This window comes from Electrophorus electricus, chromosome 20 (genome assembly GCF_013358815.1).
Source record: "Electrophorus electricus isolate fEleEle1 chromosome 20, fEleEle1.pri, whole genome shotgun sequence".
Classification (NCBI taxonomy): Eukaryota; Metazoa; Chordata; class Actinopteri; order Gymnotiformes; family Gymnotidae; genus Electrophorus; species Electrophorus electricus.
In genome coordinates, this window is record NC_049554.1 from 15,424,084 (window position 1) to 15,450,013 (window position 25,930).

The window sequence follows — 25,930 nt, forward strand, 5'->3', positions numbered from 1 at the left end:
AAGCGCCAACGCGCGAGCATTTGTTAACCATCGATATAAACGCAGACTGCAACACAAAGCCTCCACATCCATTTTATTTAAACGTCACAAAATCGTTATATGGTTTCATTGACTGAGCTACACAGTTTATATTAATTTCAACGTTTTGCTGTATTTTTATATAAAGCAACGGAACAGAGTGTCATCTGGTTATTTAGTTTAATCTCCCTCAGGCGCGATTGGTGGCGCCCCCTCCAGGTAGGTGCGGAAGTAATCATCTGTGTTGAGCTCCGGGTGCTTAACCAGAAGATGGCACTTTGGAAGGTAATAACTTCCCATCAGTGCCATATTACTAAGAAACGTAACAGTTACTTGACCAATAGACTTGTTTTTGTCACTAAGACCAGCATAGATGGGTATGAATAAGACCCATGTCACACAATAGGCTAATCCGGAAATGGTGACATCTCTAGAAAGGTTATACTGTCGGGCAGGTTTCACAGCCATGAAAGTGCACATGAATGAGACCAGGGCTAGCAGGCCATTGAAGGCCATCATCAGGCCAAAGTTCAGGACAGGCTCCACTGGGCAGCGCAGAAAACGCGTCACAAAGTTCACCTGCAGACTGGCCACATAGTCTGTTAGTGAGGGCCCTTGCTGTACAAACCAGCCAGTGAGTCCTGCCTGAATGCCACAGCAGGCCAACACCACCATCCAGCTGCCTGAGGTCCGCAGGTTCTCCAGGTGAGCAGGAGCTCTTTCAGGGAATTCTATTACACACACAATCTGCTGAAACAAAAGGTGATGCATGAACAGAAGCTGTGTGTCAAGAAATGAAGCCCCGACTAAACCCAGCACTAATCAGAATGGCATCACCGCGTCATAAGGCAGAGGTTGACAATAGGGGTGTGTCATATATCATTCACCATAATATCGGTGTAATAGTAATATTTTAGGGCTATATCACCCACCCCTGGTAGACCGTATCTTACCTGTGATGGGCTGGTGTGGCTGCAGGTTCTAGCTACAACACACTCAGTTCCTCTTGTTTAATCACTTGTTTTCAGTTTTCAAATAACAGATGTGGTGTTTGGTCATGGCAGAAACCCACACCAGCCCTTGGCAGCTGAGACCTACTGCAACCTGCCTACCCCTGCCATACGACATTAGCTTTGTGATTGTTTGTTTTATGGTGAGGTCCTTCACCTGTAGTGAGACAGCCAGAATGGCGGACAGGGCCACAGTGGGGAAGAAGGCGTTCAGAGGTTGCTGTAAGCTGCACACCACATTGCCTGGTTCTCCCAGGAAGAGCACAACACTGGCGCACCCTCCCATCAGACTGGCCAGGCAGAGACCTGCGAGTTTTCCTCCTGCTGCCCGCACCAGCGGTGTCGACCTGTGCCTAAAAAACAGGACGCCGACCCACGCCTGGCAGCACAGTATCAGAACTCCGGCCAGAACCAGGCCTATGGCTTCGTAGGAGATCCAGGACAGATACGTGAAGGTGGGAAGGACACAGTAGGTGCTGCGCAGGGTGGACCACTGACCGTCTGGACACACAGTGCACTGGATGTCATCTGTTAAGGAAGGCAGATTGGTATGTTATGTAATTTTTAGAACATGAGTCATGTGGTTTTGACACATTTAAGACATTTTGATACAGTTTAGGCATCAACATGTGTGTTACTTGGACTGTGGCTAAAATCTATGGTTTTTGTTAGTATACAGATCTAAATACAGTGACTCTAGATGGATTCATTCAGTGTCTGAACTAAAAGTCCATGTAGCATGACTAGATTTTGTTGTGCTGGGGGTGTCTGGAGCAACATACCTGGACTGTGGTAAAATCTTAGATTGACCTTAAAGTACTGACAAATCGTAATATACATTAGTGTACAGACTGACACCTGTGTTGTTCTGGAAGGTTCCCTCTTGGCAGTCAATGCAGTCAAAGCAGCAGGAATGAAAGCCTTTGACTATGTGTACTTGTCCTGTTTGACACTCAGAAGAGCATGTAGACGTAGGGACCTGTTATAACAGTCATATTTCATCACAGTAATATTTCAGACTCTTGAGAATTACTTTCTGAACATAATATCACCAGAGAAGTGTACTGTATATTAATTACAACAACAAAGAATGACTATAGATCCCAGAAGGTAAAAATGATTCTTTATTCTAATAAAGAAAAAAAAACCCCATATCTTAAAAAAAACCCTCAAAGCTTTTCTTAGTACCGTAAAATTTGCTGTGTGCCATTTTATGAGATCTTTGTTTATTGTGATGATCTGGTTGAAGTTCCCAATGTTTTGGAAGGTAATGGTGTGGTTTCCAAAGACCCAGACCAATATATCATAGCCAATGTCTGGGTTTCCCATTTGATCAAAGTCTAATTTTGTTCCGTTCAGATTCAGAGAAATATTTTGAAGCTTCTCCAGCAACTGTGCACAAGATTAAGAAGAGCCATGTTTAGTTACTGCCATTTCAAACTGCTACCCTTTAATGGTTTGTTGTAGGTGGATTCAATAAGTGTCTGAAAGTATATCCCACCTGCCATGGGTAGATTTTGTCACGTTTGGGGTGTCTGGAACAGCGGGTCTCATTACAGCCGAGTGTGTGGTGCAGTGCGTATGCCAAGGTGTAGATGGCAGCATAGACGCTGAACGCCGTGCGCTGAACCAGCACTGTGTCCACTATGCTTGCATTCTCAGGGGAGAGATCCCAGCAACCCAGGCAGGGGTTGTCTAGAGGAGAAATGTTGGGGTCTGTCTGCCGCTGGCTTTGCTGAAGCCTCTCTTCCTGCATCCTAGAGAAAAGCTCTCGGACATATGGGCTCAACAGACTGAGGGGTTGGGTGATGTCAGAGAAGGCCAGCACGGTGCCCACGCTGCCCATGCCAGGCAGCTGGTTGAGGTCACTGTAGAGGGCCCAACTTGTAGTGGCCACCCACACTGCAGTCAAATTCCGCATAATTACCTGTATAGGAAGAGAGATTCAGTGGCACTGTGTGGATACCTTCGCCCTTATCTTTCTTGTGTAGGAACCATTGAATCATCTTTAAATTATACTTGTCATCTATGTACGCATGTGAAAAGACACAGAATGTTTCAGTCTTTAGCAGTTACACAAAAGCTGTATTTCTGTATAGCCAGAGCATTGAACAATGTTTTACAAGAGAAAAAGTTTTACAAGAGATTTTCCCAAACCTCTCTGAAGAAGGCAGTGGTAACTTGATAGGTGGCAAACACCACCACCACCCCTACGTTGGCCTCCACAATGTGATCCAGGATATCTAATATTACTGGCACTGGGTTGTCATAGACTGGGATGAGCCCCTCGTACGCCACACATATGTTCCCATCGGCCGCCATGCTGGAGAGCTGCTGCTTGCCCTGTTTGCCATACCCATCATCACTGCCCACCACAGCCACCCAGTTCCAGCTGAACTCTTGCAACAGCTGCACCACAGCTTTGGCCTGCCAGTGGTCACTGGGCGTCGTGCGCATGAACGACGGGTACTGAATCTTATCACTGAGGTCTTCGCTAGTGGCACCATAGCTGACCTGGGAGGCAGGTGGGACGTAAGCCACAGTGTGTTTTAAAGAAAGAAAGAAAGAAAGAGAGAAAGAAAGACCGACCGACCGACCGCCAATCAAATAAAATAAAAGGAAATAAATTAATAAATAAAAAGCAGTATTTGTGCATTGTTTGCTGTGTTTTTAGGTTTTTAGATATTTTTTTTCCAGTATCTGATCCAGAATGGTCTTACCTGTGGCATCAGGAAGAATCCCAGCAGCTTGCCAGTGATGGTTGCCAGTTCCGAGCTGCAGGGGCCAATGACAGCCATGACACGGGTCGCGTACTCGGTGTAGTTACACTTCACCTCCACGTCCTCTGAGGCAGCAGCTGAAAGAAAACGCAGGGTGGGCTGTATGACCACACCTGGCTGGTTGCAGCAGTCGTAGTTCTCAAAGCCCACCGTGATCTCAGGAAGGAGTTCAGGAATGGCGTTGATCTCGTCTACAGTGAACTTCATCACTAACGCCAGCGCAAGGCCATACTGATTGATTCTTTCAGCAAAGAAAGCAGATAAACAAAAATCTGTTCTCAGAAGATCTAGAAAGGGTTTAGTATAAAAATGTGAAACAATAAATGTGAACGATAATCTACCTGTTGCAGTGAATATCACCTGGTTCCAGCTGCTCACTCAGGTTGCTGGTCAGCTCATTGATAGGGAACAGCCCCCCCAGTAATAAATCTCCTTGAGACTTAAAGAGACTTGTCGTGATGTTCTGAAACCATGCTGGATTCTCACCATGGCCAGACCTGAGCAAGCAGCACAGAGCCAACAGCATCCACTGGCCTGTCATTCTGCACCAAGGCCAGATAGCATTTGATTAGTAAAACATGTCATTCAAATTAAAGAAACAAAGTGAAAGGTTAGTCATGTCCTAGCACGATGGGCAAGCAACCTTACCTTTGTGGGGCTTTGACAGTCCTGCAGGTCTGACCCTGAAAGTCTGCAGACACTGATGATGTGATTCCTAATTCTGCTCTGCAGACTCACTGCCTTCCTTTATCCCCAGCTAGGGTTAGATATATATGTAAATCAGTGGTTTATCTCCAGCTGCCCCTCACACATGTATGAAAATGTCTTGGCTTTAGAATTTGATTTCTGCTCACACCAGATATTCCTTTATTGAGGCTGATTTACTAAGTTAGGGAGAAATATTACCTTTGAAATATCTCTAAATGGATCCTGAGGTAAGGATGATTGTGGTATAAGGCATATGTGGTAGTTTAACATCCGTGTTGATCTCAAATTGCAGACTACTTGACCTTAAACCTTAGCTTCATCTCACATTTGACCAAATAATGTGTTCATTTTATTCATATTCACTTCTTGACTTGAAGTATTAATACTGTAAATCTGTTACATAAGAGAGAAACGAAAATGTAATCTGCATGTCTCAGTTGGTCTGCTTCCGTTGTATTTGCTTGTGGGTTTGACTTGAAGATCTTTAGAGAACCATTTTGGTTCAAAGCATGATGATAGCAGGTGTATTCCTGTTTGTAAATGATACTTGAGAAAGATTACAAAAGATTACAAAACACTTCCTGTCACGTGTCATTGATCAGAAATGTCAGCAATGTTAGAGTAGATGCAATGCTAACAGCTGAGCATTGATACAGACATACTGCTGGGTATCTCAAGGTTGTTTGTCATATCTCAGTCACATACATCAATAATATAAAGTAAAAAAAAACCCTAACTTCTGGATTTTGCGTTTCATCGTAGTTATTTAGGACCGTGAAAGCTCTATTGTTCAGTACCTGTACAGAAGCCTCTTAAATGGCTTGTTAGTCAAAGGTGTGACAGGACTGTGGGGAATTTGCATGATTCAGGTTTAGTGCTACATTACATTGGATGTTTGCATGCACTTGGCTGTAGTTGCACTGAATTTCCTGCTTTACCACAAATTTCCAAGTGCTTTGCATAAATAAACAATAAGAAAGGCTTGTTCTGCTCTCTCCTCCAGATTTTATCAGGTGAAAAACCTGTAATAAAAATAATAAAGTACTTCAAAGATAATTTCCCTCAGTTTTATTCTAATGCTTTTGAGCAGATTACTGCAGAAAGGATTATGGCGACTGTTTGCTGTGGCTTTGCTCCGCTGCTGCTCTCCCACTGTCCTACAGGGGGCGACATTTCCTAGATGTCCAGATATCTTCTCTCGTTTCTCAGCTAAAGCGAACGAACAAGGCTAGGTCCGAGTTACTTTTACAATTAACCAGGAACCACTGGCTGTAGAAACCGCCATCACTAAGTAAACAAGCAAAATCTTTATGGTTTCACACATTTCTGCCTTTCTTGAAGCAGCCAGGAAATACTCTTTTGCCCACCTTTTCTAGAGGAGGTCTGACAAGTACTCTGATGCAAAAGGAACCCAACAGAAGCTGTGCTGGGGAACCCTGGATCCCTTATACTCCAAGGCCTTCCAAGCTTCCTGTAGCTTTGCGACTCACTAAAGTTCATTCTATTGTCAGATCTCAAACGAGACATTTGACCTCAGAAACACATGAAACAATGCATAAAGTTGTTTCACCACTCATCACACTACAGACAAAACATCTCCAAACCTTTTGACAATGCAGTGACATCTTTTGAGTTCAGCTGGTGCACAGCTCCCAAAGTCCATATCGGTAAAAGGTTTTTGAGATTGGCAGATGGCGTACTTTTTTCTCAATTGTCCTATATGTAGGGTCATTTTAGAAGTAGCCTGAGCTGTAGATGTCATTATATTGTTTTTCCTGAGTTTATTTCTTTATTTGTGGAAACTGGCCAGGTAGTCAGTTTGTATTTATTGACATAATTTGCAGCCTAGAATGTATTTAAACCATCAAAAAAGTAATGAAATAGTAATTATGGGTTCATATTAATTGCAGGTATTTACAATACAGGCTAGAGCCAGACTCTGAGATAACCAGTAGGATTGGTTTTATTATTAAAGGAATAAACCAGAGCCAAAGTCAGATAACATGCAAAGGCCAGGATGCAAACAGAATATGTGGGGTAGTCACAAGTATATAGAACAGTCCAGACTCCCAAAACCAGAGCAAACTACCCAGACAGAGCTACCACTCAATCAGCATGAAACAACCATGGCAATACTTATAAAGAACAAGACTTACAAGCAGGTTGAAATAGACAGACTGTTAATAAGAAACAGGTGACAGCAATTCATAATCAGGAAAGGCGCTTCTGATGAGAGTGTGGTGATTGGTGGAACTGTGTGGCGCGACAGAGGAGCTGTTAGTGGGTGAATGCTGGGAAATGGAGTCTGGGCTAGGAAGTGTGACAGTGTGACACTATTGCACATGTTCACAGGTCTATAAATAGTCTACAGTGCATGATGTATTGTCTATTTTGGCTTTTTTTTTGCATTATAAGATGACCTCAAAAAAAAAAAAAAGTACAATGCCGATTTCTTTGTCAATGATGATGACTGGATAATAAGACAGTTAACAGTTGTAAGAGTCATTCTTTTGAACTGTGCACTGAGTTGGGCCTAATTTTAGAGAAACCAAACTTGGCAGTACCTGTCTAATTACAGCTCTTAACCACTCTTGGTTACCTAGCAACCTGATGCTTCCAGATAGAAAGCTAAAGGTCAGGAGTATCCCAGTCTTTTACTTTCATCAGACACACTGGCTAGAGTAATTAAACTGAAGATGGTATATCAAATTTTCTTAAAAGGTGAATGAATTGGCCAACATCACATTTTTCAGCAAATGTCCCAAAGATTTGTTCAGCACTGTAAAATGGTACAAATGTAATGTAATGTACATCGTAAAAACATACAAGCATACATGTGGACAAATGCTCGGGACTGAAGAGATCCAGCAGAGACAGGTTTATTTTTACATGTTTAAATAGAGCGCGCAGCGCAGTATGACTTAACACACTCATTGGCGGGAATAAGCCATGGCCGAGCAGATCCAGGGTCAGTGTCGGTAGGCTGTGACGCTACTAGAGAGCTACAAGAACATCTGAGGAGCAGAGGTCAAAGCCTTGTTGGGACAGAATAGTCCTCACTCTCACCTCCATAGGAGGTGAGTTTGAGGGGGATGGGAGCAGAGCTGAAAGCAGTCTTAAGGAATGTTACAGAAGTCTTAAGAAATATGAAAGCAGTCTTAAGGAAAGTTACAGAAGTCTTAAGGAATGTGGGAGCAGTCAAGGAATGTTACAGTAGTCTTAAGGAATGTTACAACAGTCTTAATGAATATGAAGGCAGTCTTAAGGAATATGGTATCAGTCTTAAGGAATGTGGGAGCAGTCTTAAGGAATGTTACAGCAGTCTTAAGAAATATGAAAGCAGTCTTAAGGAATGTTACAGAAGTCTTAAGGAATGTGGGAGTAGTCAAGGAATGTTACAGTACAGTAGTCTTAAGGAATGTTACAGCAGTCTTAATGAATATGAAGGCAACCTTAAGGAATGTGAAAGCAGGCTTAAGGAATGTGAAAGCAGTCTTAAGGAATGTGAAAGCAGTCTTAGTCGCTGAACAGCTCCCTTGTGTCTGGATTCTTCCAGAGGTGGTGAGGGGTGACCAGCATATTGACGTCAGGGATGCATCTCCTGTAGGGAAATCAGGGATGTATCTCCTGTAGAAGTAGGTGAACCTCAGAAATCATTGCAGGTCCTTCACTGTGGGAGGTACAGACATATTCGTCCTGGCTGAGACCTTGTCTGGGTGCGTATGGCCAGGAGTAATCATGCACCCCAGGAATGAAACTGTAGTGTGATGAACTCCACACTCTGGGGTAGAAGTGGCGTGGACACAAACGAGCCTGGATGTTAGTAACATGTTTGATGGGTTCAGGTAAATACTGGGAGAAGATCAGGAGGTCATCGATGTAGATTGTTTGGAAGAAGGCCTGGAACATGGACAGACTGTTTGCTAGAGCAAAGAGCATAAAAAAAGGATTCATAGCTACGATTCATAGCGACGTGATACTGATGATACTTAACACGTTTTCTTAACACGTTGAAAGAAACTACAAATAATTTATATATAGGGATATACAAGCATAATTATACCATACAGAAATATAGTTACAATGTCAGAAGCATGGTTCACCTGCTTCAGAAAATCTGAAAATAAAATGATTGTATTCAGCGCTGAAGATATGCAGTTTTGGAATACATGCCAGTCATGTGGAAAGTGTTTAGTACTGATACAGTTTATTTGTATAGTATCTTTCATACACTGATTACAGATCAACATGCTTCCTAGCAAGATGGGAAAAAAAATAATTACAAAACATCCACATTTAAATAACAGTTTGTCGTTAAATACTGCTCACCGCTGGTGGAGTTTGCTATTATCAGATGCAGACCTTTTTTTATTTACCGCGGGAATTGACCTCCGTGTTTATAATCGCGCTGTACATTCCACCCAGCGCGAACACACGAGAGGCTCTCCAGAAGCTGTATGAAGCGATTAGTGAACTGCAGAACGTTCATCCAGACGGACTGTTTATCGTCGCCGGAGACTTCAACCACGCAAATCTCAAGTCAGTACTGCCTAAATTCCATCAACATGTGAATTTTTCAACGAGAGGAGCGAAAGCGCTGGATCGCGTTTACACAAACAGTTCCGGTGCGTACCGGGCGGAGCCCCGCCCCCACCTCGTATACTCTGAGCACATATCTGTAATGTTGATTCCTGCATATAGACCGATCGTCAGACGCTCGAAACCGCTTCTGAAGCAGGTGAGAACCTGGCTAGCAGGAGCCATCTCTGCTCTTCAGGACTGTTTTGAGCAGACGACTTGGATCACGTTCAAGGAGGCTGCTACTGACGGTGGCACTGTTAACCTGGAAGAGTATATATACAGCATCAGTGACTGGCTACATCAGCAAGTGCATTGATGATGTTACTGTCTCCAAGACCATCACCACATTCCTGGAGGAACATTGTCTCGTTTTTGTTGTGTACTTGTATATAGCTGAAATGACAATAAAACCACTTTGAACTTTGAACAGTTAACAAATAATATAATAAATAAGATAAAAATAATAAAAATAAATTGGAGTATTAAAATGATAAATATAAAATTATAGAATAGAAAAGTCATTTAATGCAGAAAGGTTAGAATTTCTGAAACAATCTGGATAAACAAGGAACCAACCAATATATAAATAAATAAAGGTATTGCCTACAACAATATGCAGGCATAGCTCTGTATATTAGACTTGTTTTGACTTGATGTTCACTGATAATTTAGTCAAATGATCGAAAAAAAAAAAATGGATAGAAAAGGATAGTAAAAATAAATGTTTGGTTCCCCTAATATAATGCACTGCCTTTGCAGAAGTCACACAGTTATGTGGAGTTCTGTGATCTGTAGTGTCAAATGCAAAATTAAAGTAAGAGAACTGAAAAAAGTAGTGACCCGTGTTAAATCAATCTCCACCAGACTGTAATGGTGAAGGTTCCTTAAACGAAACATACGACATCCCTCAAATCGCTGTTTTCCTAACTGAGACTGCAGAGTTGAAGCTGGAACAGTAAATCTGAAGCATGATTAAAGTCTTTATTTCATCCACCTTGAATATTGTTAAATCCTATTCTCTATAATAAAAATATTTACAAACCTTTCCACAAATTACTGATAGGTGCACTCTGTTACTGTATTTAAGTCACAGGCTTTAGTGCGCCCACCAAAGTGCTTTTTCCATAATAATTACAGGAAACCTTCATAATGCATTTCAGTCATAAAGCATAGTTCAATCAAAACACTTTTATTCAGCACATCAGTTCTCTGACAACAAAAAAATCATGAAGTTGTAAATAAACCCAGAAACAGTGAATATTTGTTCACAGATAATGCTTAAAAAACATCAAATATTCACATTAAATTAATTTTAAAAAATAATTACTGGTCTGAATAGGTTAAATACTATTTTCTTTGAAACTGTAGTATTATCTGAACTGCTTTAAAAATGTTTACTTTAAGGGGAGAAATTCCATTCCAGTACCTGTCTTACATCAGCCTTTTTCTTTTAAAGGAAAGGCATTATTGAAGTATTTCAAGTCTCACACGTTTTGAAAGAGCACTTCCTTTAACACATCCATGGGTTATATTGACCGATCTTCTGTTAGGTAAGTGGTCCATTACCACTAATCACTCTAAGATAGTGCATCCTCACGCTCTGTAAATAGACTGAGTTGTCTTTCATTCATCATCCGCATCCTCCATGTGTTGCTCACAGCAAGATGGATAGTAAGGTTCCCATATTAACAACAAGGGCTAGGAGGTGTGTGTGGCTGACTAGGCTGAGTGTGTGGGCCTTGGAGATACGGGGAGGACGCGGCCCATTGCACAGGGGAGTGTTACAGCAGCTGATGCACACTGAGCCCACTCGGCCAGGTGAGCAGAAGCGCTGATAACCAGCTGCAGCTATCAGGCAGGTGGTGTACGACGCGCAGGCCTTGCGGTACGACACACCTGCACAGGGAAAAAATCCCATTTCAAATCACAATGCAGCTACACTGAAAGCAAATCACGAAGCTCTTGCATGTATTCCCAAGTTAAACCCTCTAAAGCTTTCTCTGAAACAGCACAATCGATGCCCATAACCAACTCTGAATTACTGACCACGTGGTACAAGGACAAACTGGACCAGATTCATAAAACCTTACGGTAACAGCACGTCGCAAAGTAAAAAGTCACCGTGGTGATAATTAGTGCACCAGTGTCAATTTACCACGGTGGTATACCTGCGCCCAAGGTAAAAGCTAATCAAAATGGACATGTAAATGAGGCCAGATGTATTAAAGACCCACACCAAGAGACAGATGACTGACTAACCCCAGTTGTGAGACCAGTGGTATGCTGAAAAACGTCAATTGCTTAAACATGTGATGCATTTGTAATTTTACCAAGACAGGAACTGCATGGTTGCACTGAGTTGATAAATTCAGTTCTTTTTCTAAATCATCGCAAAGCAACAAAATTGTGTCACTCAAGCAGCAATATACACTGGAAATCCACATTTTGAAACGAGGAGCAAGTCTGCACATTAAATTTAGCTCAATATGTTTTATGAATTTGGCCTATTTTCAAAACTAAAAATGTACATTTTGGAGCAATTTCTGATTTTTACTGATTGTTACTGGTCCAATTTCTGATTTTTACTGATTGTTACTGGTCCAATTTCTGATTTTAAAGACTAACTGACAGTAACTGTCAGAAACATCCCCACTGTCATTTGATATATTTTAAAAAATGCAGTAGAGATCTTTAGACAGATTCTGAGAAATAATATTCATGAGTGATTTATATTCTGACCTCAGTCATTCTGAGGGTTTTTAAATAAGTATCCGTAGTTAAGAGACTGACTGAGTTATTGTCATCTGAGAATGAGTGGAAATAATAATAAAAAGGAGTTACCGTGCGTCCCCACCATCACCTCCTTCTGACAGGCATCCTGGATATTAGCTGTGCAGTTGACAATGAACATTGCGGCTGAGCAGTCATTGTTGAGAAGAGTTTCCTCACAGTGATAGCACTGCATCTGTAAGGGCCAGACTAAACACACACACACACACACACACACACACACACACACACACACACCACACACACACACACCACACACACACACACACACACACACACACACACACACACACACACACACACACACACACACACACACACACACACACACACACACACACAAACTGTGATGCAGAGAATAAAGCTCAAGTGCAGCTGTTCATTTCCATGGCACAACATGCCACATGTCCATACGAGCAGAGCACTTGGTCATGTTTCTGATGAGACATCAACCACATGAGAATCAACAATATCAGGGTGGATTTCTACTGGTTCTACAAACCTCATCAACTAGCCCTCACATTCCTGCTTAGCCAAGTACCAAATGATTCCTAATTCAGCAGGTTTTTTGTTTATTTCTTTAATGTTCAGCAAGGCTGTTTTGCACATTGATATAGTTAGAAGTGTAAACAATGTGCAAAAACACTGTACTTGATGTCTCATGTGCCATATAATAAATAGACTTTAGAAAGTGTTGAAACTACATTTTCTGTTTAACTGTTAACTTTCTGTAATGAATCCAATTATATGGAGAGCTTGATACATACTGTATGGGCCTTAGTTATATTGTTGATTAAGAAATTAAAGGTCAGTAAAGGCTAGTGTGTTAAATTACCAACATCTGAGATACATTGAAATTCAGAAACAGACGTTGTCCACAAGAGGGAGCCACTTCCACAAAAAACATGTCTAAGCCTCAACATGTTAACCAATAATATTGACTTTACTCTTTACATCCCTTTGCCTTTTACACCGGTTAGTCAGGTAACACATTCACACACCGTATACTAACTTCTTAGTGGCTGCTATAAACGGGAAAATCGGAATTTCTGAAATATACATTAAAATTTATGTGAGCCATATAAATCCTAATGGTAATTACTGTTATTCCAGACGAAGGTGCAGCGGACCCAGACTGACTGTAGCTACAGCATAAGTTCACTGCAGAACGTGTCTGTTTCCCGCTGTGGTGTCAGGGTCAGTCTTACTCCTTTACTTCAGTCTCAGATTTTACTCCTATATACCTCAGGCAGGGGGCCTGTTGTCTTGAAAAACGATATCAGAATCGGGTTTATTGGACAAATAGGCTGATACCATTAATTTGGTTCTGTATATTTAATTAGAATCTGTCAGAAAACCTGGACTATATGAACTTTTCTCGGTACAGTAATATTTGCATTTTCAGTTGTGACCCACTTGTGTACATGAGACAAGTATGTGAAGTTCCGAGACATAAATCCATAATCCCGTCATGCTTCGTCGGGAGCAATGCCAAAAGTAGGGACAAATATCTGGCGTTTCCTGCGGAGTGCAACCACCATGCGCAACGAAAACCAAAAACACAGAAAGCACTTGAAAGACGGTTTCTTTATAACGAGTTCAAGTGAATGGAGAATCTAATCACATCTAGGCCGGTTTGTACAGGCTGTATTTTGAAGTTTGCGAAGTTTGTTATGTTTATTTTGCTATCATTTAAACACAAGGAAAGTGACGTCCATCACCTTAACCCTAAGCCAATGTTCCATTAAAGCTGCTTTACCTGAGCCAAAGACGCATCCACCCAGAGAAGCGAGGAGGAGGAACGCTTGCATGGTCCTTGACCTCCATCAACAGCGTGTTGGTCGCGTGCCTGAGAGGAGCGAGGCGCGAGAGGGTACTGTCCCAGACCGCGAGCTTCGCGCGGAGTGGAGCGGCGCGAACGTTTCTTCGCGTACGCGCTTTTGGTGCGGGGTGGAGTCTCGCCAGTAAGGTTGGTGCGTTTCTAACAGGTTTAGGCATCAGATCATAGCATACTCTGCTATACCTGCGGGTCTGCTTATATTTCTGCGAGTATGTGAGTGTGTGCGAGCGCAAGACCATTATTGATCACACACATAATGGTGGCCATTAACAGAACGTCTTCAAAAAGAAAACTGGACAGAAGGATTTATTACTTGTTTTCCCTTCAAACATAAATTAAAATATCCATCACTGAATTACTTGATAAGGTACATTTCTATGGCTTCATTTGAGTTCTGGTGGAAATGCTATATACACAGCACCTTGAAGTATTATTTACAGGGCAAATTAAATGTACCTGGTCGAAATCCTCCACAAAGCGACAGAAAAATGACCAACCACAAACAGTTTAAAATAATGGAACTCAGTACCACCCCCACCCCCCCACACACAAATAGGTGCATTATGTTTTATGACTAGATCCTTGTAATTCATGTTAGGTTTCAGGCAAAATATGTAGGAATGATAACTGAAGTCATAAGTACACCATGCGTGGAATGAGAGATAAAAGGTTTCTCAGCATCCAGATAAAGTGCACTAATTAAGGTAATTGATATTATTTTGTCTTTAAATGAACATTTTGTGAAATACAGTTAAACCATGTGTGCCAACAGCTGTTTGGAGAAGAGCTATTGACACAAGTCAACACACAGTGCAAAACCTCCGGTGTTTATTTAACTCTTGCAGTGTCCTTGCCTGCCTAGCTGGACTTGAATGAACACAGAAGGTCTTCGTTTAGCTGGACATTTCGCTCTATTGGCGGTAGCTCCTTTTCCACAGGACCCTGGACTCAAGCACTTTTTAAGGGAACATGGCACTTGTGGAAAGAGAACTGCAAAGAAGCTCGATGAGGATGTCTGCCTTGGGGCTTTTTTTTTTTAATCACAACAAGAAAAAACCCACAAAGGCTGATATAAGTTAGGAAGGCTATAGATAAACAAATAAGAAGAACATGTGCTTGGACCTGTAGGTAAAAACCCCAGCGAGTAATAAACGCTTCCATTTCTATTGAACCAGACCTGAAACCAAGAGGTCGGACAAGGCATGAACTTTGTGTATATGGACCTCGTATATACTGGGAATCTCATTCCATTAACACTGGGTTTGTAATGGTTAGTGACTAAGGGAGAGTCTACTGGAAGACTTTTCATTGTCTTTTACTCCAAAGTTCTGTAAAGGAGGTGGATACTCTATTTCCTGTTGTGTTATGAAATATCTCCCATGTCTGTGTAAAACCAATATGTGGTACAAGATTCCATGTGAATGAGCCCAAGCAGTTGAGAAAAAACTGAAACCTCCAGGAAGTGGTATCTTACTTTCCTGTGGTTTTACCTACTCATAGCAATCTCCTTAACAGTAGAAGTGTGACTTTAGCTTCTGAATGAGTTTAGCTTATGTCCAGTTCAGCCCAGCTCAGAGGCTCTGTAGCTTTAGCCTTCATTTAGGGAGAAATCAACTTTGTGCTCTAATTACACTGTACAACAAACATGTTATTCATTCATACAAGTTGAGTACTGCTTAGCAGTGCTCTAGGTGTTGAATTCATATTGAAATGAATTCAACAAGATTAATATCTCAGTAAATCCATTAAATACAGGTAATCCTGAAAACGAATGACGTGGAAAAAACGACGTAACTTGATGATCCACCATAAGAATGACAGGATCCCAATCACTGTTTAAACCAACACCAGTTATTGTCAGTGGTCAGTTACTAGCTAACTAATAAATTGTGGCATTTGGTATATAGTGTGTCACAGTTTTAATTTGCCCTAATCAGTCACAGTGTAAATTCTGAACAATATTGATGACCTATGACAATTTCACACTTATTAGCGTCGGCGTTATGACAGTCATAAAATACTACCTGCAAGTGTTTATATATTTCTGTGTGAATACCTCTGCAGTGTTTCTTGTGCTTGGGTGTTTGTACATCAGATATGAAAACATCACTGCTGCCATTAAGGAGGCAGACTGTGCCGTTTTCAACACTAATGCAATCCTGATACTTTCTGGGGAATTGGAAGAGTTTCTTTTATGTGATTCTGAGACAGCAGAGTAAGATTAAAGCTACAAAACTAATCAAACAGCTCATAACAACATTTTAACAATTTTTTTTTCAGGGTGGGCAGGACCGGTTTTCTAGAGGCAGCTTCTATCTAAATGCATTTTAAAATTTGGATTAGTCATCATTGCATTTTAGTTTCTTAAAGCCTGAGATTTAGTGTTATGCTTAAACATATAATTGTACATACCTCAGAGGTAATACAGAAGATGAGCTTTTCTGAGGAGGTTAAAGACCCTCTCTCTAGCCTGTAATCTTCCTCTTCAACCACAAATATTTAGCTTTGTTCTTCCCTCTCTAGAAAGTCTTCCTGTAGTCTTATACTCCCAAAATCTCATCTTCCTGTTTAGCCTTCCATAGAAATGTTTGCGCTGTACTGTTATCGATAGCTACAGGCTTTTCTAGAAGCTTCTGTGTGGATACAAAAACAGCACTCGGCCAGTTTCTAGAAGAGTTCTTTTCACCAAACTGATTTGTAACTGGTCTAGAACTAAAAGAAAAAGATGAAAGAAAATGAAAAACGAAAGTTTCATAAAAGGTGTCATATCCTATTGACATTTTCCCCTTTCACAATGTGCCTCAATTTCCACTTAATAAAAAAAAAAATATAGCGCCAACATGTGGGGAATAAAAGTGTGTTTCCAATACTAGTTTGATGAGATTAATAGTTATGAGATTACTGCCTTATTTTCTCAATGAGTTTTCTCAATGAGTGAAATTGTACCAAATCCAGAAGGTACTGCAGACCTCAACTGGTCCTTTGGAGACAACCTTAGACAGAAAATGGTGGCAATGACAAAAATGATATCTCTGTCTACACAATTTTCAAATATATCTATTAACGAATCTGCAAGTTTAATTAGGATGGAGATTTGAAACAGTTTGGCAAACTAAATGAACAAGGATGTCTTCACAACAACCACAAGTGTGATGTAAAAGAAGACAGGAGGGTTACCAGCAGATCACACAAACATATGTGGGAGAATGACTTGTCATGAGGGGTGTGTGTGCGCGTGTGTGTGTTGGTCATTGAACATTGGTAATCCTGAGGAACCAATGAAAGGGGGTCCTTTCATTAGAAAATTCAGTTTCATTAAGACCAGGAGCAATGAATAAACTCACGAGAGGTATTCAGGGATTAAGGTTTTAAGGTAAATAATGATGGAATCTCTTTCCTAGAGGACATATCATCCAGATTTGTTAAACATACTGCTAATTGAGGACCAAGAATCTAGGCAGCTTCTCTCTTCTCAGAATGTAATACTACCTCTGTGCACTTAAATTATATTTTTCTGTTCTATATGTTCTGCTTCAAACCATGTTTGAGTTCATAGTCCCAAAGTACAAAAAAAACCTCACATCATACTATCACATCACATCAGCAGGTTAACAGGGTGTGATTTTGGCACACTGGTCAAGGATCATTTCCTGCATTTGAATATTCAACGTTTACAAACGAAAGAGAAACCTTTCAAATCAGCAGTGTGCTGGTTGAAGTTGGTGAGGCTTTTTCCTCATCCCTGGCTCCCACAGGAAGAGAGACTGTCGTAGAGAGAGTCACTCAGAGACTCTGGGGTCTCTAAGGCTTGGGAACGACTTGGGGACAGAACTTCATCGGGGCGCTCCTTCACCAGCTCCAGGTCACCTGTCCTGGGCGTGTCTGGGCCACCGTGAGACCGGGCCTTGCCTCGTCGGCTGACACCTGTCTGGGGTGGGAGGGGAAGGCTTCTGGGGTCAGCCTCAAGGGGACCCTGGGGGAGACGTTTGCTCTAAATAGCAGAAAAACACAGGACAGTGGAAAATAGTGTGGATAATTCCATAAAGAACAGTACAACATCTGAACATAAACAACTGGTCTTCTTGTTGTTGGGTTTTGTTTGTCATTAATTAATGGATTAAATGATTGACTGATAAATTAATTTAACATCTATTTTAATGCATTTGTTATGGTACTGAATCAGAAGAACAGCATAAACATTAATGGTCAATTCCTGCAAACACCTGTAGACTCTGTGCTCCTGGATGCAAACGAGCACCTCTGCCTTCTATCATTATATTAAAACGCGTCTTTCCCCCATAAAAACATGCCATTGCTAACGAAAAAATCCTGGCTTTTCTATTCAAAGGCAGGGTATTTATAGAAAGCTTAAAAGCTGTCACATTGTGTTCTGAAAGGAGGGGAGGTTGAAAATTTTCACCTCGTGTGCAAGTAAGAGAGTCCATTTGCTTGGTACTATCTGATGCTATAGATGATCCATCAGGTATATCTACCCTCTTTCTAACAGTTTCCATGGCAACCACTGACCAGCTCAAGAAGCAGCGTCAAACAGCACAGGTTAATCATGAGTATTTAGGCTTAGGTGGCTCACAGCAGTGCATTTTATGTCTTTATCTTTCTCTCCCTCTCTCTCTCTCTGAAGGGATGTTTCAGAGAAGACGAAGTGAAGTCAGAGAGGCAGTTTTCAGCACATGGTTAACTGGGCTTTCTCTCACAGATGGATATGTGGAGCAGAGTCTAGATTTTTCACAAATGTGTCCATAATGTTGCCAGTGTTTTATCAGCTGTCTACAAGCCACTGTAGGTGCTTCAACCAATCACATGCTGACATCACTTTCAAATGTTTTTCACAGATCCAAAGATCCAGTTTCACATTAAGGAAACTCTACCATGAAAAAAATATAATAAATGACACAAGACAGCACTGTGTGTAAATAATTTATATGTGTGAAGGTGATATCAGTTCAAACATCAGTTCAAAACTGTTCACAGACTCTGTTTATGCACCGCCAGTGGACAACCAGCAGAATACAGCGGTATGGGACACTTTTCTCTATGACAAGTGTCCTCATGCCCTTTTTCTGTATGGATCTTTAAATAATGTATGCTGAGCAGGGCTTTCAGCAGACTCAGTGTGCATAAACCAGAGCTCCTATCTGCTCCAGCATGAGGGAGACGCACAAGTGTCAAGAACTGCTGAGCACACTTTCTCTGAAGTGACCTTCATCGGTCCTGGCTAAGGCTGCCATAATGAGTGCTTTAGTAAGTCTACCCAAATGTTTTGAATATGAATTGACCCATCACTACTGAATAGAAAGTTCAATTTAAGATGATAACTTGAGCTGACCATACTCCAAATCACAATGAAGCTTCATTAACAGTGTCTGTATGAAGCACTTGTTGATTGTTGTGTTTATGTCCCAGACGTAGGAGGAAGAGTGGACTCACCAGTCTGGAAGGCGTCCCTTGGTGTGCTGCCTCCATGTCCTGTTGGTACACGTTTGTAGGTCCTGCTGACCCTCTCACATTAGGGAAGGTCCAGTTCTTGGTAGGTGGTACTTGCAAATGGGCTCCAAAGGCACTGATGTCTGCAAAGCAAGAAAGAGTTTGTAAGATGAGTGTGAGCCAGCATGACCAGAATGAATCACGTGGTTCTCATCAGTTCTTTTAGTTGAAGTAGAAGGAAAGCAGCAACACCAATATGCTGTATTTGCACTATATGACCCTAGTGCCAATGACATAAAGAACAGTGGTCTGGAGTTTTTAATGATCTATTGTTTATCCTGTCATAGTGATATCAAAGGTCTCATAATACTCTTGTGAATGGGTAAATGGTTGTATTGAATTAATAATGTGTGATTATTTAATTTTTTCAAATGAAAGATACACAAAAGATATACATAGAAGTGTTGTATTAGCAGTTAAAAGCCTGGGTCATTGCAGACCCAACTGCATGATGTGGGTTACGTTATTCCCTTTCAATTTAAATTAGATAATTCACTATTGAACATTTTCAGCCTATTAATTGTTGAAACTCTTGATGGGAAATGAACTGCCAGGTTATGGGAAGAGACCAAAATAACAAGGAGGGATGGTGGAATTTCGAGGGGATGGTGGGATTGTTAGGATGATGGGTTTGTGAGGGGATGATGGGATTGTGTGGGGAATGATGGGATTGTAAGAGCATGATAGGATTGTGAGGTGATGATGGGATTGTGAGGGGATGATTGGTTTGTGCAGGGATAATGGGATTGTGAGTGGAATTAGGGGATTGTGAGGGGATGATAGAATTGTGAGGTGACGATGGGATTGTGAGTGGATGATGAGATTGTGAGCGGATGATTGGATTGTGAGGGGAATGATGGGATTGTGAAGTGATGATGGGTTTGTGAGGGGATGATTGCATTGTGAGGGAATGATGGGTTTGTGAGGTGATGGGTTTGTGAGGGGATGATGAGATTGTGAGGGGAATAAGGATTGTGTGGGGATGATTGGATTTTGCGGGGATGATGGGTTTGTGAGGGGAATGAGGGGATTGTGAGGGGATGATTGGACTGTGAGAAGATGATGGGATTGTGAGGGGAATGATGGGATTGTGATGTGATGATGGGATTTTGAGGTGATAATGGGTTTGTGAGGGGATGATTGGATTGTGAGAGGATGATGGGATTGTGAGGGGATGATTGGATTGTGAGGGGAATGAGAGGATTGTGAGAGGATGATGGGATTGTGAGTGGATGATGAAATTGTGAAGGGAATGAGGGGATTGTGAGAGGATGATGGGATTGTGAGAGGATAATGGGATTGTGAGGGGGTGATTGGATTGTGAGGTGATCATGGGTTTTTGAGGCTTAACAATACCCCGCCTTATTCTTTAGAAATCCATTTAAAATAAATAATTTAAGTAAATTACACAATACTGTTGTAAAAAAAAGTTACCTTAGCAATTGTTATGTTTAAAATGGGTTAAAATATACAAGTTAGGAATTTAACTCAAAGGTAATATAAATAAATAAAGTATTAATATGTATAAAAGGTTTTGCACCTTCATGAATAGTGCCAGAGAGATGCACATTTGCTCCCTTGGCCTCCAGAGGTGAACTGTAGAGAACACAGGCCTTCACTTCCTCTAAAGATGACAGCTCTCTCTCCAGGGTGTGCGCTTTGCGTGGGGCTTTCATCACGGCTCCATGTTTTCCCTGAGAAGTGAAGGAACCTTCCTCTTCCTGAGGCTTGGGAAGTCCTTTCCCTGTGCCACCACTGCCATAGTCTGGCAGCGGGAATGTGCCTATACCACTGTCAAGGGTGCGCATGGAAGAGCCAGAGCCTGGAGATGTGCAGAAGGAGGAAACAGCATAAGAGTAATTTCTGATAACGTGTGAAGGTAATTCCTGTAAGGTGCCACGTAGTCATGTACTCAGTGGACATAGATGAATGTAGTAGGGCATGCATATCAGCTGGTTGGTCTCAGTGAATGCAGCCCTATGGTTGAGCTGATGGAGTTTATTAGATGGTTGGTCACAGTGATGGCCACAGTAATCTGTGACCATCATTGATATATATATATATATATATATATATATATATATATATATATATATATATATATATATATATATATATATATATATATGTATAATTTTATATATATATAATAATTATGTACGCTGTAGCAGAACATTTTAAACTAACTTTTTATTGCATATTTTATACAATATAAATTTCAAAGCATTACAAACTCCAGTACAACTGACCTGACACTGCAATCATCATAGCAGTGATATGTTGTTCAGTGTAATAAATGACTTGCTCATTTGCTTCAGAAGGTTTGTGCACATATTGGCTTCAAGACCTCCTGAGGTGCCAATTAAATGGCAAACTCCCCACCACTGCCAGAGTCAGATGCTCTGCTGTGTTGTATACTGTGCCACTCCAGAGAAGCTTACACCCTCTGGGACCAGATCAATCAGATGAAGACTCAATTACAATTCATGTCAGAAACTAACGAAGAATGCCATGTGTGATAAGTTCTCAGGCAAAGCTTCTAGTCCCGTGATGCTACCATGGCAGAAAAAGGAAAGAACGAGGTTTGGTATCAAAAAAGACCTCATTTGGATTTCACCTGTGAAGTGTTGTGAGCTGATAGACTCTGCCAGACTCTCATCAGATGTGATCTCATCACGGCTCACCGTGTCTGGACCCTGAAACAGGGAGAGGAGAGAATGGTGGGTTACACTGTCAGTCTGCACACTGTATCAGTGAATGATCATCTTAAAATACGCCCAGTGAGTATTTACTTTGTCTATGTCCTCCCTGGTCCTAGTATGACAGATGTTTCTCTGGTGGCTGAAAACAGGACGTGATCTCTTGGAGTCAAAGGACAGTCTCCTGTGCACCATGCTAAAACCAGCAGCTCCCCTCTCATCCACCCTGGAAAAAAATAAAACATCATAACAACAATTCATTTTATTATCATATTCACATTTTTTATCTTCTGTGCTGGTGTGTTTGCAATGCTGAAAGCAAAATTGATAGTGCCAAGATTCATAAATGTCAGAGCATTACATTAAATATCCACTCACTACTTTTTATAATATAAAAAATGTACAGAATTTTTCCAGAGGTTCTCCCATTTAGTTATGCTAATGTATAGTAATCTTTCTCTTTCATAGAATTTCATCTTCAGAGACTCCTGATAATTGAATGTATGTATATTTATGTTTACTGTATATGGCAGATGTCTTTGCCCAGAGTGACTTACTGGAATACTTTGCAACTTCTATCAAATTCATAACCAAATTCATAAACAATAGGCAGTTCTGTGTAAAAGGTTAGTGCACACTGACAGGCAAAAAAATGCTTTTCCATAGATGTGGCTTTGGAAAAAAATTGGTCAGATGACCCTGATCTTTTAGCAATACCACAGAATTATGCTACATATTTGTACATTTTCCTGTAAATAACCTTTACCTGTTCAACAGCTGTTGCATGAAGTTGTCAGCTGTTACTCCTCTGTACATAAGTGATAGCTGACCCTGCGCTTGGTCCATAACAACTTCACACGAGTGTCCTCTCCCAGGACAGTCAAGCGCAATCCCTACTCCATTCACATAGACCCTTTCTTCCTCCAAAGCCTTCCTCAAGTCTTCTGCCTTCTCCATAAGCTTAGAGATGTTTAAACTTTCCACCACCTTCCTGGGCCCCCCTTTACTTCCTGAGGCATCCTTGGCTCCTGAGGATGATGATGATGACATATTAAGCTTAAGTTTGGACATTTCAGATTTGCGATTAAGAGCTGGAAGCTTGCTTTTCTTCAGGCCAAACCAACTGGCAATCCCATTCGATGTTTTGTGTTTAGTTTCTGCAGTTTGGCCTCGATCTTGGCCCTGCTGCTTCATCATATTCTCCTCTATTCCCCGCATCACCTTTTGCTCGATGGCTGACTGAAGCACAGGTGCAGCAGACGAGAATCTTTTTTGCTCAAAAGCAGGAGAATTAGACGATCCAGCTCCAGATCTTGGGCATGGCAGAGGTGGGACATTGTCTACATGAGCAACAGTCTTTCTTTTCCCAGCTGTGAGCTTTGGTTTGTCATCAGTGCGTGATGGCTGTCTCTGGAGGTGGGAGCGCTGATCCTGAATCACCTTCATTCCTCGAGGATAAGAAGGGGCAGTGCTGGCCTTTGAGGGGGACTTGGACTGTACTCTAATAGGGCTACTTTGAGGACTTGGCACTGTTTTGCTGTGGTGTATGAGAGGATTGGGACACTTTCCATAGCTCCGCATCACTACAGGAGTTTCATGTGGGGTTGTGGTGGACATTCCAATTTTCATCTTTTGACTGTCTGGTTTTGCTACATAATGTTTTTCTGTTGAAGTGTTTATATTCATTGAACCAGGTCCCTTAACATAATTGCCAAAAGTATTCTTAGGGTATGGTTTCCCATCAAGTGAATCTGTATATTTTGAATGTTGGTGTTCAATTGCGATTCTTTCACTTTGTCGCTCTGCTGTTTTGGATCTGGCACTATTTCCTGTGGATGCTGGGGTTTTACCTCGAGCACTTTCTGCTTCCTTTTTTCTGGCATTTTGCTGCAGATCCTCAGTGCTCTTGAGTTTGCCAAGAGCTGCCAAACGTTCTTTGAATGGGTGATAACTTGAATCAGTTTGAGGCTTGCTGGAGATTGTTCTTTTTAGTAGTGACAGCTGCTTGTCACTTCTTTTAGCCACAGTTTGAGATGGAATAGAAGTGCCGTGCTGTTGAGCAGACATGGGATCTGGAGGTCTCCTTTCATGGTATTTCTCTTTCATACTGGAGAAACTGTTCTGCGGTGCTTTGCTTGCAGCAGAAGATGAGGTTGGTAGGCTGAAGTGATTTTGGGACCTTTGCCAAGCAGGACTCTCTGTGTCAGTGTCCTGGTCTGAAGCATCAGAAGGAGATTCATCTGTGGTTTCTGAAGAATCTGAGCTCTTATCGGAGAGGGGACTTAGGACCCTTTCATCCCTTAAGCTAATTTTCTGCTTCTCTTTAGAGTCAACCTCCTCTGAGGTTATCTTGGGGGTTTTGGAATGGGAAGGATCTATAATGTTTTCATAGTGAGCTACTGTACCAGCTTCCAGTGGCTGTGAGGAGGACTGGTTTGCTGAAACCTTGCTTGTCTTAGGGGCTGAGTGGCTACTGTAACCCGATTCCTTTAAAGAAACGGATGAACAAGGGCCCTCAGGCTTTGGTGGAGAGGTGGGCGCAGAGTGTGTGCCAGGGTAAGTGCCAGTTTTTAAGGTAGTGAATGGTTTACCCCTCTCTGTGGTGGTAGATTTACAGGACATGACAGGCGAGTGGTAAACCTCATAGTTATTCCTACAAGGGATTTTTGAGCTGCGTGTAAGTTGAGGACTTAAGTGGAAAGCATTGGATGTTGGCGTATTCTCTGCTATTAAAGGCATTTTGAGTAGCTTGGAAGGAGATGAGACTGGAGAAGGTTTGGATTCACCACACAAGGAGGGAGACCAAGTTGAACTTTGTGCAGCCTGTTGCTGTGTAAATGCTGAGGCAGCTGTCTCAGACAGCGAGACTGGGCCATACGACTCTACTACTTTCCTGGGAACAGAAGTCTGATTGGAGGAAAAGACTCTGCTGCAAACTTGGACTAAGTTCTGATACTCAGGTGATATGGCTACACAACCTGCATTCTCTCCTGATGCCTGCACACCCTCAGATTCCCTCCTGCCTTTATTAACATCTTTAACACCTTTTAACTTTGTAGATATTTCTTCAGAGTCTCTTTCTTTTAAGTCAAAGTTCTGCTCACCTAACTTTACATTTGGTTCAGAGCAACTAACACCCACAGAAGAAAGGTGTGAAACTGTGGCCTTTGTTACTTGTTGAGAAAGATGAGTAACATTCACTCTACACTGAGAACTTGTGCTGTGTATGTCAGGACTGCTTGTTTTGACTACACACAGCAACTTTGCCTGTGCATCTGTATTTTGTGCTGAAGCCCTATGTTCTTCTGAAAACATTTGGCTGTAGGTATCATCTTCTCTGCCAGAATGTGATGTGATGCTAAGTCCCGGATTACACTTAAGCAGACTGTCCAAGCTGTTTCTTTGCAACAGAACACGACAGGATGGACAGCCACCATATCTCAAGGATGCACGACTGTCTCCCTCCTCGTTAGCATATTCGTGAATGTCAGTGTCTGAACTGGAGTGCCGGCAATGCAGCTGACGTGGGGATGGAGTTACAATGGTAGTCATCTCTCCAGCTAACAATGCCTGTCCATGATAGTAGTAGCAAGTAGATGGATGAAACTTAAGTGGGTCAGTCTCCTCCAGTTTGCGCAGAACCTCCAGGATATGTGCTTTTTTCTGGAGGAACGGAGACATGGATGCCACAGAGGAGGTGGAGACTTGTGTTGAGTTTCCTGTGCCAATCTGTGTGCATTCATCGTTGTTCTAAAAGAGAAAAGAAATCTCAGCAACTAAGCACTATACTGGAACAAAGTGTCTATTGTGATTATTTTTATCTTATTTCACAAGCATTAAGTTTACATGAATCACATGATTCATTTTACAGCATTTAGCTGACGCTTTTTTATCCAAAGCGACTTACAATTATGACTGAGTACAACTTGAGTAATTGAGGGTTAAGGGTCTTGCTCAGGGGCCCAACAATGGTAACCTGGCAGTGGTGGGACTTGAACC

The 25,930-nt window shown here is 41.6% G+C and overlaps 3 protein-coding genes across 7 annotated transcripts in view; all 3 read right to left on the bottom strand.

Moving 5' to 3' along the window:
* Positions 1-198: 198 nt before the first annotated feature.
* On the bottom strand, positions 199-4,361 carry LOC113581993 (taste receptor type 1 member 3). The gene is made up of 8 exons (XM_027017506.2): positions 4,150-4,361; positions 3,749-4,049; positions 3,186-3,542; positions 2,530-2,955; positions 2,217-2,420; positions 1,887-2,007; positions 1,186-1,556; positions 199-765 (listed from the first exon to the last, which is right to left on the bottom strand). Exons 1-8 carry the CDS (start codon positions 4,347-4,349, stop codon positions 199-201), a joined length of 2,547 nt encoding a protein of 848 aa, XP_026873307.2. The 5' UTR covers positions 4,350-4,361.
* Positions 4,362-10,289: 5,928 nt separating this feature from the next.
* On the bottom strand, positions 10,290-13,774 carry LOC113582015 (ly6/PLAUR domain-containing protein 1-like). The gene is made up of 3 exons (XM_027017542.2): positions 13,647-13,774; positions 11,939-12,076; positions 10,290-10,993 (listed from the first exon to the last, which is right to left on the bottom strand). The coding sequence occupies exons 1-3, from the start codon at positions 13,696-13,698 to the stop codon at positions 10,752-10,754; spliced, it is 432 nt and encodes a 143-aa protein (XP_026873343.1). The 5' UTR covers positions 13,699-13,774; the 3' UTR covers positions 10,290-10,751.
* Positions 13,775-14,006: 232 nt separating this feature from the next.
* Positions 14,007-25,930, bottom strand: part of LOC113582019 (nck-associated protein 5-like) — a 69,106-nt gene continuing 57,182 nt past the window's right edge. For all 5 annotated transcript variants that reach the window (XM_035520657.1, XM_035520655.1, XM_035520656.1 and 2 more), the window contains exons 8-13: positions 22,698-25,681; positions 22,025-22,157; positions 21,850-21,928; positions 20,773-21,054; positions 19,176-19,315; positions 14,007-17,718 (exon numbers count right to left, since the gene is read on the bottom strand). In XM_035520657.1, the coding sequence (XP_035376550.1) occupies positions 17,464-17,718; positions 19,176-19,315; positions 20,773-21,054; positions 21,850-21,928; positions 22,025-22,157; positions 22,698-25,681 (3,873 nt within the window). In that variant the 3' untranslated portion in view covers positions 14,007-17,463. The remainder of the gene's footprint in view (positions 17,719-19,175; positions 19,316-20,772; positions 21,055-21,849; positions 21,929-22,024; positions 22,158-22,697; positions 25,682-25,930) is intronic.

Coding starts and splice junctions, on each gene's coding strand:
- LOC113581993 (XM_027017506.2), bottom strand. CDS start 4,349: ATGACAGGCCAGTGGATGCTGTTGGCTCTGTGCTGCTTGCTCAGGTCT. Junction 4,050..4,149: donor GGTGATATTCACTGCAACAG/GTAGATTATCGT, acceptor CTTTGCTGAAAG/AATCAATCAGTATGGCCTTG. Junction 766..1,185: donor TTCTGGCTGTCTCACTACAG/GTGAAGGACCTC, acceptor TTGTTTCAGCAG/ATTGTGTGTGTAATAGAATT.
- LOC113582015 (XM_027017542.2), bottom strand. CDS start 13,698: ATGCAAGCGTTCCTCCTCCTCGCTTCTCTGGGTGGATGCGTCTTTGGC. Junction 12,077..13,646: donor TGGATGCGTCTTTGGCTCAG/GTAAAGCAGCTT, acceptor GTGTGTGTTTAG/TCTGGCCCTTACAGATGCAG. Junction 10,994..11,938: donor GGTGATGGTGGGGACGCACG/GTAACTCCTTTT, acceptor TTCCCTGTGCAG/GTGTGTCGTACCGCAAGGCC.